General features: G+C 38.7%; 1 protein-coding gene across 2 annotated transcripts in view; it reads left to right on the top strand.

Moving 5' to 3' along the window:
• The window catches only part of Rmnd5a (required for meiotic nuclear division 5 homolog A), a 52,477-nt gene that overhangs the window by 18,930 nt on the left and 20,646 nt on the right, over positions 1–12,901 (top strand). For both annotated transcript variants that reach the window (XM_040739015.1, XM_040739014.1), the window contains exons 3-4: positions 6,467–6,601; positions 7,988–8,088. In XM_040739015.1, coding sequence (XP_040594949.1) covers positions 6,467–6,601; positions 7,988–8,088 — 236 coding nt within the window. The remainder of the gene's footprint in view (positions 1–6,466; positions 6,602–7,987; positions 8,089–12,901) is intronic.

Genomic DNA, 12,901 nt, shown 5'->3' with positions numbered 1-12,901 from the left:
GACAGACAATCTTAGCTACGTAACCTAAGCTCAGGGTCCTTCTGAGATTAGACAAATTTGCTACTACACCCATTTTAAGTGATTTTTTTTTTAAAAGCAAGGAATTTGTTAGCCCGGCGTTGGTGGCGCACGCCTTTAATCCCAGCACTCGGGAGGCAGAGGCAGGCGGATTTCGAGGCCAGCCTGGTCTACAGAGCGAGTTCCAGGACAGCCTCCAAAGCCACAGAGAAACCCTGTCTCGAAAAGCCAAAAAAAAAAAAAAAAAAAAAAAAAAAAGTAAGGAATTTTTTTAATGGTTGTTTGTATTTTCTAATGGCTCACCAGATAAAAGTACAAAGTACACAAGCCTGGTGGCCTGAATTTGATCTCTAGAACTCAGGGTGGAAAGAGAGGACTGATTCTTCCATATATGTGCCATGGCACTCACAAGTCTGTGTACACAAAACACATCATATAGACATAGCAGCAATAATAAAACTCTAAAAATTTGTGTTTTGTAATGAAAGTTATTTTAAATGTGGCATCAGAATTGGTGGCAAGGACTGAGTCAGATTCACCTATTGCATGTTGGATATTTATTGTTGGATGAATACTGGTGGAAGATTTCATGTACATTACTTACATCACCTTGAACAACTGTTTAACTTAATCTGCAACTCAGCAAGTGCCATCCTGAGCGTGAGTGTGAAAACTGAGGCTTATGTTAGAGAAGAAAGCTAAGCCAGAGAGAAGAAAGGCTAAGATTAAAACTTCTCTACTAGAATTCCTTGGGAGAAGTGATCTTTAGTGCCTGGGGAGCACCTGCTGGATGCACAGGCATCTCTCTCCTTGTAGAATGGTGAAAGGTCTTTGGGAGGATAAAACTTCCCCTGTCAGGTGGGGCAGCAGATTGGAGTATGAGATTCCTTGGATAGGGGTGTGACAGACGGGAAGTTTGGAGCATGTTTACCTTTTAAGAGCTCAGTGTGTGGTGGGCTTAGTAAAGTAAAAGCTTACTAGTGTGACTCTCTTTCTCTTAACTTTGAAAATCAAAGCAGAGGTATGAGTGCGAATATTGTACACAAGAAATGGATGTCAAGAAAGATGGTGTCAGCATCCAGAGTTCCTAGTTCAGCCCCAGCCATAGCTTGTGAAACCCTGCTGTCTAGTGTATGCCTGAGCACAGGTTTATTTCCTCATACGTCCTGCACCTTATCATCAGCAACAGGGTGTTGCCGATCTTTCCCTAAGGGGTTTGTATCAGTTTACAGTCCTGCCCAGCATGTTTGACAGTCCTGTTCCCTCATTTCTCTTCACATTTGCTGTTGCCAGCTTTTAACATCTTTAAAGGTTAACCAAATGGGTGTGAAATCTGGTCTTACTCACAGTACCTTTCTTATCTTTTGGGGTGGAGCATTTTCGCTTGTGACCATTAGATGGCCGTGACTGTCTTACCAGTTGGAGGTTTGCTTCCTTCTGTATTCTCCTGAGTAATGTTATCTTTGAGTTGAGTGTGAAGCAGCCATCTTGTCCCAGTCCAGGTCTGCTTCTTCTGTTGAGAGTCTGCTCACTCTTTCTAACCAAATTAACTAGATGTTGAGGAGAAAAACAACAACACAAAAACAGTTCCTTGTAGGTGCAAGCCGTGACCTACAGTGCAACAATTGTTGGGGTCATATACCAAGTTTTTTTCAAAGTAGATGGGAAGCTTAAAAATAACACCGAGAGCCGACACTTAGGATTAAAACAATGCTGTTTTTACCATGAACTGCTCGTAACTATGATTTATGAATTTGGTGAGCAACTAGTGAAAACTAGTCTTTAAATTGATTTGGTTTTATTAATGAGCTTTCCAAAGAGATAGCATAGATGGGTTGTTTAGGTCTTATGACTTACTTCATGTTGTTTTTGTGTTCCTCCACCCTTCAGTCTCCATCCAGATTTCATGTGTTGTGGATTTCTTTTTCCAAGCTTTATTGCATACTGCATAAATGGACATGCCCTTGAACATGCATTTTTTCTGTTGGTCCTTGTTTGAATCCTTTCTCCGTGAGTAAGAGCATCGTGTCAGGCTTCTCTTTGCTTTATTGATTGTTTTTCAAGATAGGGTTTCTCTGTGTAGTCCTGGTTCTCACTTTGTAGATCAGGCTCAGAGATCTACAGGCCTCAGCCTCCTGAGTGCTGGCATTAAAGGTGTGTACCACAATGCCTGGCTTATTGTTTGGTTTTTAGTTTGAGCCAGGGTCTTGCTGTGGAAACTCATGCTGACTCTGAACTCAGGATCCTCTGGTCTTCGCTTCCCAAGTGCTACACATAGGTGGTTCTCGTTGTTTTAAAAATGTGAAAGGAAAAAGCAGGTGATGCTATTAATAGACAGGTGTTTCTTCACATTAGCACCTCTGCTAGTTTACAGTGTTGCTGATTTCCTGGGTAGCATGTAAATGTGTTTGTTCACCTAGTAACAGAAGCTGGAAGGAATGCCAGCTCTGATGCAACAGTGAGTAAGAATCTGTATCTCTTCAGCATCCACTTATAATTTATTATATCCAGCCAGAGCATAAACTGTGAAAGGTTTTCCTGTCTTCCTTGGCTGTTTAAAGTGAAAAGTCAGAGTGATAGAAGGGAGCTTAGAAACATGCATTGTTTTTGCCGACTTTCCAAGATGAGCAACTGTTTACAAAACTTCAGTGTGACTAAAGATATTCCTACTGTAAGGGCTGTTCCATTTTTCTTTCCCATGTGTAGTAACCATAGTAAGCCTCTAGGAAGTAGATGTAAAGGGCATCCTTGTAAAACTCTGTAACATTGTTTAAATACTTGACTGTTTTTAAAGTTTTCTCAGCACTTATTTTTAGTATTTCCAAAAAATGGATTATCCAAATACTTTTATTATGTGAGCAGATACTGTTGGTGATAACTGCTAGATTAATTTTAAAGCAGCTGTAAAGGATAAAAGGTGTAAAGAGAGAGGCTTGCTCTGACCTTAGGTAGGACCATGTTTATTCATGGCAAGGGGCATCTTCTTTGCCCGCATGTGTGAATGGCCAAAATGCTTACAGAGGAAGATGGAATGTGGTCTTTTATAGTGGGCAGAAATCACTTTTGTAGTCCTCAGGAAAAGCTCGGAAGTGTAGTCTGTCAACAGGAAACTGTCAGTGACTATTAAAATTCTGACAGTTTGCTAGGCATGGTGCCTGTATACTTGTAGTCTGCACAAGTCTGCAGGAGGTCATGAGTTCAAGGTCAGCCTTTATTACATAGTGTGTTGGAAGCTAGCCTGGGCTACATGAGAGCCTGTTTCTAAAAACAAGCAAAATGATTAATACATATCAACAAGTAAAAATGTCTTTGAAAGCATATTTATTTTCCATGGTTTTCTTTCTTTCCCGGGAAAATACCTGATGACAAATTTATAGGAGGGTGATAAGATTGAGAAGTAATTATTAGATGAGTTATTATTACCCTGGAGACTGTGTTCACAAATCAGTGAAGTGGTTGATGGTTACATAAGCTTAAGCATGTGGAGAATTATAGGCAGATTCCTGAGTTTGCAGTAAATTGCATCATTAGATACTCATTATTTCATTCATTTGAATGGCCTCTGGAGCAGTAAAATAGCCTCATCATTCTTTGGGTTTCTAGTTGAGTTCAGAAGAAGAGCAAAATACTAGCACTCTTGTGTTTTGGTTATTAGAGACAGCATGAGAAATACAAATGACTTTGTTTAAAAGTGTCAGTGACCTGCCATGAATCAATTCTCAAAGGTAGGCTGGCTCTCTGATAAGCAGAAGTAGAACTCAAACATTATAGGTGATGGTGGTTCGTTAGTAAGTTCATATGTTCATTATTTTAGCATTTAAGTTATTTGTGTTTTTTCCACTGGTTAGGTTAAGTTCTAGTACAAGAGATCCTATTAGAAAACAATGAGGGAGGGCTCCTGAGACCTCAGGTGGACTGAGGAACTTTTGGCAGTTAATTACTGCCAGAGGAAGGGAAATTGTTTTTCTTAACTGTTAAATTACCACACTCCAGTAAATAGCCCCACAGTTGTGTTCATGCATGTAACCCCCAGTTTGACTCCTGAGTTGTTAAAAAAAAAGGCATGAAGTAGGAGGGTACTTATTAGGAAGATTTGTCTAGAAGTACCAATAAATGTATGATACAATATATACATGTATAAAGAATAAATAAAAATTGAAAATTAGGGAAAAGTATTATATTAAAGTTAAGACATAATAATACTGAGGCTTTCATTTTGCCTGAGTGATTCTAGATTTTGATATATTTACTTGGGCTCCTGCATGGACACCTATGCAGGAGCCCAAGTAAATATCACTGTGGAAAAATGTGCTCAGTTTTGGAGAGGAGCACTCTATTGGTCATTGTAAATAGTGCTTGCATTGTGATTGCAGGTTACTTAGAGTCTATTCTTTTATATTCTAAAACAAGTGTCCTGTTGGTTAGGCTAGTTAAGCAGTAGTTGCCTAGAATTGTAATTTCACCTATATCCAGATGATCTTGTCTCATTGATTTGTGTAGTTTTTAAACATTAAGTGGTAGGGCTTACTAAAGTATAATGCTTATGCAAGGCAAAGAAGGCAAAACCAGAAAACTTGGAGACCATGATAGAGATTTGTTCTTTCTTCACTCTTTGAGAATGCTTACTTCATCTTCCTTTCCAAGGGATATTTTTACTGGGAATACTGGTCTTTTCTTTTGCTACTAGAAAAATTCTCTTTTTAACTCCATAGTTTCTGTTGAGAAATCTATAATTACTAAAATCAGAGTCCCTCTGTAAGTAACAGGTCATTTTTCCTTTAAGTCTGTATGCATGCATGCACGCACGCACATGACAACCTCAGCTGTTCTTGCCTTTGACTGTATTTGAGACAGGGTCTCTTGTTCCTGCTGTGTATGCCAGGCTAGCTTGGCCTATGCAGTCCTGGGGACTCTCCTGTTTCTGCTGCCCATCTTGCCTTAGCTCTGGTTACTGTATCCAGCTTTAAATGGGTGCTTGGGATATGAATGAGTCTTAGTCCCACTAAACCATATTTTTAGCCCAAGGGGCCATTTTCTTAGCTGGTTGCCTTGGGCTTTGGTTTATTTTTGTTTTGTTTAGATTTTAGTGGTTTGATACTCTGGAGTAAAATTTCTTTGAACTTGTCCTTTTTTTGGAGTTCCCTCAGCTTCTTGTATCTGAGTGTATGTCTTTGGCAATTCTTTTTCCCATCCTCTGATTTTCTGATGGCAAATTCTAAATCTTTTGTTATTTTCCCAGTTTTTGATACTCTGTTCATTTGTGTTTTGTTTTGAGTCTTGTTTTCCTGTTGTTCAGACTGGATAATATATATACTGACATCTTTGTATCTGCTTTTCTGTGTTTGTAGTGATTTATTTTGGTTACTGTGTCTTCTAATTCTTTACTGTATGTATCCTTGGTGTTTCAAGTGTGTTTGACTTTTGGGGCCTGAGATGGGTGGGGTTCAGCCTGTGAAGACTGCTTCAGAATTTGATGACTGGAGTTCTATCCCTAGGACTCATGTGGTAAAAAGAAAAAAGAGAACAAATTGTTTTCTGTCTTCCATAGGGACTCTGTTTCCTTTTTCCCTTCATAAATACATGCAATAAAGACATTTTAAAGGGTGTTTGCCCTTGTTTTGGAAATATTTTTGTAATGATAGCTTGGAAGTCTTGGGTTTCAGCATTTGTCCTTTGATCTTGGTTCTGTCCCTTCCTCTCCTGTACCAGTTGAACTGTGCTTGGTTACTTGTATGCCAGACACATTTGTGCTGCCCTTCAACCATGCAGAGGGCAGTCTTCTGTGGGTTGCAGCTTCAATGCCCTTCACAGTTGTCTTGAATGTACTATTAAGTAGCCAACCTGCCTAACTTCAGTTTTCAAAGTCTATAGTGTGCTCTGTGGAGTTAGAACTATGTGTCCAAGGCTCAAGTGTAGACCTAGTAATATGTAACCTGCTCTTCTCACCACCTGACCATCCCATCTTTTACTCCCAGCCTCAGAACTGCAGTTGTTGGCCTGCAGCATGGCTTATTATTTAGCAGTCCTGTGTTGATGGAGATGAGTATGTGTGTGTGTTTCTGTCCTTTGCATTACAGGTAGTGCTGTTTTGGGCATACTTTTAACAGATTACTATAGTATGCTCCTAAAAATATTGCTATAGTATAATGCTCAGAAATTGGTTTATTGATTGCTGTTTCACAGAAATCAGTGTTAAATCTATACATTTCCCCAAAGTGTTTCTGAAGTTATTTTTATTTTTCTTAATATATGTGATTATTCCAGCAGTAGTCCCCACGAGTGAACAGAGTTAAAAGAAACTACAAAAATTCCTGCCTGTGGTTGTATAGATTAATTGAATTGGCTACTTAATGATACCAAAGTAAACCTTCGTTTCTTTCTGTTAGGTGGGGTTAAAAAAAAAAAAAGAAAGTCATCTATATATGATTCTTTACTATTTTCCCTGCAGAATTTTGATTCTGACATTAGCAGTGTGGGAATAGATGGCTGCTGGCAGGCAGACAGCCAACGGCTTCTCAATGAGGTGATGGTGGAACACTTCTTCCGACAAGGAATGCTGGATGTAGCTGAGGAGCTCTGCCAGGTAACCACGTGCCAACAAAGCATAGGAAAACAAACAGGGCAATGCTGTGGTGTTTGCATTATATGCAGATGAGAGACTGTGTGTACCTCAAACTATACATAGATTTGCAATCTTTTAATTATTACCATGAACAACTCATTTTGCTAGATTTAAGTTCTTAGAAGTTATAGTGCTCTAATTTAATATCTGAATTACCCTTTCCTTAAGAAATTACACTCTTAAAGCTTAATATCTGAGTTGTTCTTATTCTGAATCTGGTCGTGAGTAGTCAAAGTATCAAAAGTGATGTTTTTCCTATGTGACCCAGGCTGTCCTTGACTCCTCCTATTTCAGCCTCCCCAGTGCTGCAGTTATGAGTATGCACTGTTTACTGCACTCCTATTTCCTCTTTTGATAGGAAATGTTAATATAACAGAAGAGGAACAACACAAAGATATTAATGTTTTTCTGATCTAGTAAAACTGGATCAAATGAATTTCTAACTAAAATTGACTTCAGGTGAGCATTGCTGGTCTTATTTCAGCTAGACAGAAACACCATGAAGTCTTAGCTGCTGTGTTTGTGTTTCCTCCAAGCCACACCCTGCTGCTCCTGTCTATCCCACTGTGGAGTAGCAGTTATTGTTGCTGTTCTACACATGAGAAGTGTGAGGTTTGGAGAATCAAGGAATGTGCCCAGGGCCATTCCAGGAGCCTTTGTGAAGGAACTGGACACTCAGTCCCTTATCCATCTTTTCAAACTTCATTCTGTTGCATTTTCTTGTTGAAAAAAAGGAAGAACTCAAAAGATAAAATAATTGAAAGTGAATCATGGGCCAGTCTACAATCTAAATCTTTTCTATTTGAAACAGTTGGAATAAATGGTACTTGGGTCTTTTCTTTGTACCTTCTGAGGTGTGTGTTGGTGTCCATACAAATCTTACAGTAAATTTTATCATTGAGGATTAGTTTGTTTTCCAGCAACAACCTCAAGACAATAGCTTAACAAAAAGTTTGTTTTTCCTATACAGGAAAGAGAGGTAGTAAGAGAAGCTCATAGCATCTATCCTATGAAAGTTCTTAGACAGTCCTTGTAGCTCTGTAGTTTCCAGTGTTTCCTCCTCTCCTTGTGGCCAGGTCTCCAGCTGAAGCTTGTATCCCAGGAAAGAGTGTGTGCTTACAGTTCACTGGCCTGAATGTGCAGAACCACACAAAGCTTTAGTTATGGTCTTGTGCTCAGCCCAGATGTGTCAGAAGCATAGTGATGGGACAGCTTCTGCCACAGAAGCATATGCTAAAAGGAAATTAGCTTTGACAGCCCTGTATTTTATAACGTAGACCAGCCTTTTCCATTGCAAATGAATATACTAACACGTTATTTTTCTGTTTGTTTTTCTTTTCCTTCCAGGAATCTGGACTGTCAGTGGACCCAAGTCAGAAAGAGCCATTTGTGGAGTTGAATAGAATATTAGAAGCATTAAAAGTCAGAGTCCTGAGACCTGCTCTTGAGTAAGTTACTCTTCTCTTTTAGGTACTGTGAGGGGAACTCTGTAAGAAAATATTTGTAAAACACATGAGACATATTTAGATAGGGTTTTACCTGGGGTAGACATCAGAGGATTTGAGAAAGAACACTTGCCTTTCTTTTAGCCAAGTGAAATATGGACTGTATAATATGAGAACCTGGGCAGCCTGCTTAACCTAACAGTTGATCATGTTCCCAGGAGAGAAGGGTTCCTTGTCTTTGCTGAAACACTAGTTTGAGTAGACCAGCATTATAACTGAAGCACCATTGTTTTGACAATCTTTATGTGATATTTGAGCTTCCATAATCTACTTGGGTGCTGTGCTGCAATTCTGAGAAGTGATTTAGTTGGTTATGAGAACTAAGTGATACTCACGAGCAGAGCAAAAGTTCTGTACAAAAGATCTGTGGTGGGCGTGAGGAGGAAGAGGGAGAACAAGTTATTTGTCCCATGCTAAGTTCGCTGACACCATTCTAAAAATTTTAATGTGAAGATTACCAGAATATTTACAATACATAATATAAAATGGAGATAAAGAATAAGAAAATCAAAGTACAGTCCTAGTGTTTTCAAACTCGGAACATCTGAAATCAGTATTAATGGTGTGGAATAATCCATGTGGTGTTTTAATTATTAAAATAGGTGATTATATATTGAGTTTGGGGTGGAGGTTACTGCATAGTTTTCTACATTTGATTAGTTCTTTTAAAAATTTGCTTATTTCTAGAACTAGCCCAGATCAACAGTTCCAGTGCTAATATGCTTTTACGATTTTTTCTGTACAAAAATTAAAAATATAAGTGATTTGTTTACAACTAAGTTTTTTTTAACTGTGTGTTTGTAAGGTGGATGTTACTTTTGTATAGTGTATATGAGGACTGTTTTTAATTTAGTTTTTGGAGAGAGGGTGTTATTATATATAGCCATGACTGACCTTGAATTTGTGGGTTTTTTTTTTTTTTTTTTTTTTTTTTTGGTCTCTTGGTATCCCAGATCCTGGGATAACATACTTGCCATGTTTTGTGGGGGTTTTGGGTTGGTTTTAGATTGTGACACACCTAGGTGGTGAGTTTAAATATCTGTAACCTTTTACGAAATTAACATCTACTCTTAGATGAAGAGGAGTGAGGGAGCCCAAGTACAGAAGTGTGCTGAGCTTCCCAGTTCTACAGTGGTTAGGATATGTAGCTGGTTGTTCTTCAGGAGATACTTTCTCCAGTTGTTCTTAGGGTGTTGACTGTGTGACTGCTCTGAGTATTTGGACTCCTTTACCTTTAGAAGCACTCACCACTTTTCCTTTTGGAGAAAGAAATGCCAAGTGGTTGAAAACTGTCTTTGGAGTTATTCCAGTAACTACATTCAGAAGCAAAGTGCTGTCTCCAGTGAAGTCTGACGCTTTGCTAAAGCGTCAGAAAGAATATAGATTTGAAACAGTTGGAATCTGACTTTAGCTTTGTGGATTTAGAACAAACATTTTTCTTTTTTAAAAAATCCACTTAAGAAGAGTGCTTTTAGAAGCCTTGAGTTGCCTGTGGCTCTGAGACAGCTCATGGGCAGCTCCAAGTAGAAGGTGGTTTAATGTACACTCCATGGGCATGGAGTCAGCGCAAGAGATTATTGTAGAAAAATTTAATAGTCACAAGTTAAAAATCTTGATGCTGGCCTCCCATCAAAAGCATTACATTGACAGTCAAGTGGGTTTCTGTGAGTTCCAGGCCAGCCTGGTTTATAGAGGGAGTTCCAGGACAGCCAGAGCTGTTATACAGAGAAAACTCTGTTTTGGAAAACAGACAAAACTACATTGTTAATCCTTTATTTTATATGAAACCTTTATATTTAGTTTAGGGTCAACATTAATTATCTAAATAGGTAATACATGGACCAGGTTTTAAAAAAATTAAAAGGTACAGTAAAGTAAAAATATAGTGAGGAATCTCTCTTGCTGCCTGTAAGTCACTCAGTGTCTCACCACATAAGCAGTTACTGTTAACCTTTTCTTGTGCGTCCATCTGGATAAGGAAGTCTTCAATGTGATGATAGGTACTCTGTTGGCGTGCATGCGTGTTTGTTGTACAGATGGTTGCATACTGTTCTATATCTTGTGGGGTTTTTTTTATTTGAAAAAAATTTGAACTGCTTGACTGAAATGGAATAGACAAAAATAATTGTTTTGTTTTCCTGAAGTGGCTTCTTAGTATTTTGAATTTTTGCCTGTTTTTTTTTATTTTATTTTATTTAAATAGTTTTGGCTAAATTTTTGGTTAAACTAAAAGTAGTTAAATAAAATCCAGGTGTATTGATAGATATTTTCTAATAATCAGTACAGCCGTGATTAACTAATACATGCTATTTTTATTGTGCCCTGCTCTGTCTACAGGATGCCTTTGTAGAACATTGGGTAATGTTACATTTAAAATTTGTTTTTTGTTTGTTTTTGCCAAATTTTCCTCTATGCAAGTTGTTCCAAAATGAAATGATGTAAAGAGTTCCTTTGGCTGGCAATAGTGGTACAGCATGGGTGACAGAAGCAGAGAAACCCTGTCTTGGAAAAAAAAAATAATAATAAAAAAAAGTCTTTTGCAAGTTTATAAAATGTATGCTGTAGGAAAGGACAGCTTCACAGTATATTCAGTTTGCATTTATCTTACAAGGAAGTTTTACTTGTGTCTTCTGATAGGCTTATATGTTTATGCTGGCACAGACATAATCTTTTGACTCAGGGGAACATCTTTTTTTTTTTTTTTTTTTTTTTGGTTTTTTCGAGACTGTGGCTTTGGAGGCTGTCCTGGAACGCACTTGGTAGTCCAGCCTGGTCTCGAACTCACAGAGATCCGCCTGCCTCTGCCTCCCGAGTGCTGGGATTAAAGGCGTGCGCCACCAACGCCCGGCTCAGGGGAACATCTTAAGGATAACTGCTGATGATATATGACCATCTGAGACCATAAAAGGATTTCCCTGGACCTGTGAAAACATTCTCCCACTGCCTCTGTTAGTGTAAAACCCTCCATGAGACACCTTGAGGAACCAAAATAACTGAATGGTTGTAAGGAGGAAGAGAGAAAAAAAGAATGTTTTTAGGTGAGATGGGAAAATGGTTTATACTGCACAGAAGGATTTTAGATGGGGCAGGCAGGTTAGACCAGGCAGGTTGCCGAATCTCTAAGGCCAGAAATTTAGTAGGGAAGGAAAGAAAAGTCAGAAGGAAGTGAGATGAGACTGCCCTTGTGGTTTCATGGTATAATGTTTGATTAGTGGTCTTATGGATAAGAAAGTCTTTATTAGACTTAATACAGCTTTTTAATAGAAAACTGGTTAGAAAGCGAAAAATAGAAGAAGCAAATGGAAGTACCTAATGATTGCAGGTTTGAATAACAAACTGATTGTACAGAAATTATAGTTTATTGTTGAGGCTGGAAAGATGGTTTGGGAGTTAAGAACACTCACTGGTTGCTCTTTCAGAGGACCTGGGTTCAATTCTTGGTATCCACATGGTGATTTACAACCGTTTGTAACTCAAGTTCCAGGGGATTTAACTCCTTTTGGCCTCTGTGAAAACCAGGCATGCACATGGTACACAGACATTCATGCAGGCAAAACATCCATGCACAAAATAATTTAAAAATTTTAAATAGTGGTGTCTGGCTGGTGTAAAGAGTTCCTTTCGCTGGCAATGGTGGTACACAACTTTAATCCCAGCACTCAGGAGGTAGAGACAGGCAGATCTATGTGAGTTCAAGGCCAGCCTGGTCTACAAGAGCTAGTGAGAAACCCTGTCTCGAAACAAAAAAACAAAAACAAAACAGTGGTGTCTTTTTCTTGTTCTGCACTTTGAAGCTTCTCGCGGGCGTGCAGCCTTTCACTTCAGTTGGCTCTCAGTAGCCACAGATAGTGTGGAGACAGTGGAGCAGGGCGTCCAAGGTTGAACAAGCTGGATTTTTCCCCCTAGAGTTTGATTTTCTTCTTACCCAATTAATTGGCCTTAATTCTGATAAGACCAAAAAAAAAAAGGATGATCCATTTTAAACTAATTCTTTTTATATGCAAAGCGATGGAGAAAGAACGCATCAATTAAACAAGCTAATTAAAGAGTGGGGTGTGGTGCACACACCTGTAATCCCAGTACTTGGAAGGTGGAGGCAAGAGGATCAGGAATTCAAGGTCATCCTCTGCTACATAGAAGGTTATGGCCAGTCTGGGCCACCTGTCTCAGGAAATGGTGTAATGAGGCGCCAGTGACAAGGTTACAGAAAAGATAGAGCAATGCACCAGGGAGGCTCAAAGAAAGGAAAAACATTTGTGATAATAACATCTTTTTCTGTTTAAATTTGCTACTGATGAAAGTTTATAGGAAATTCCAAGCCTGGTCCTCAGGACAAGATATGCATAATCTAACTCTTGTCCTCACAGAGGGCTTAGCAACATTGGAACAAAGTGAGCCTATATGTCTTGAGAACCTCATTCAAAGTTGAGTTTGTGTGTGTGTGTGTTGCTATTTTGTTTTACTATGTTTTGTTCTTATGAGATAGGGTCTTAGGTAGCTTAGGTTGGTCTCAAATTTCTGTTTGTGCTACCTCTACCTCCCAAGTACTGGGATCAGTGGCCAGTTTGTTTCTGTTATTCACATACTCTAGTCTCCCTCTTCCCCTTGTTTGTTTTTAAAGGAAGTTTCAGAGTAAAATTCATTTTTTGTAGTTGTTTTTTTTTTTAATCTTTATTTTATGTGCATTGGCACTATGACTATGGGTGACGAATCCCCTGGAAATGAAACTACAGACATTGTGTGCTGCCATGTGGGT

Source organism: Mesocricetus auratus, unplaced genomic scaffold (assembly GCF_017639785.1).
Source record: "Mesocricetus auratus isolate SY011 unplaced genomic scaffold, BCM_Maur_2.0 Super-Scaffold_100676, whole genome shotgun sequence".
Classification (NCBI taxonomy): domain Eukaryota; kingdom Metazoa; phylum Chordata; class Mammalia; order Rodentia; family Cricetidae; genus Mesocricetus; species Mesocricetus auratus.
Note: the sequence above shows the minus strand (reverse complement) of the source record. Positions and strands in the feature narration are given on the sequence as shown.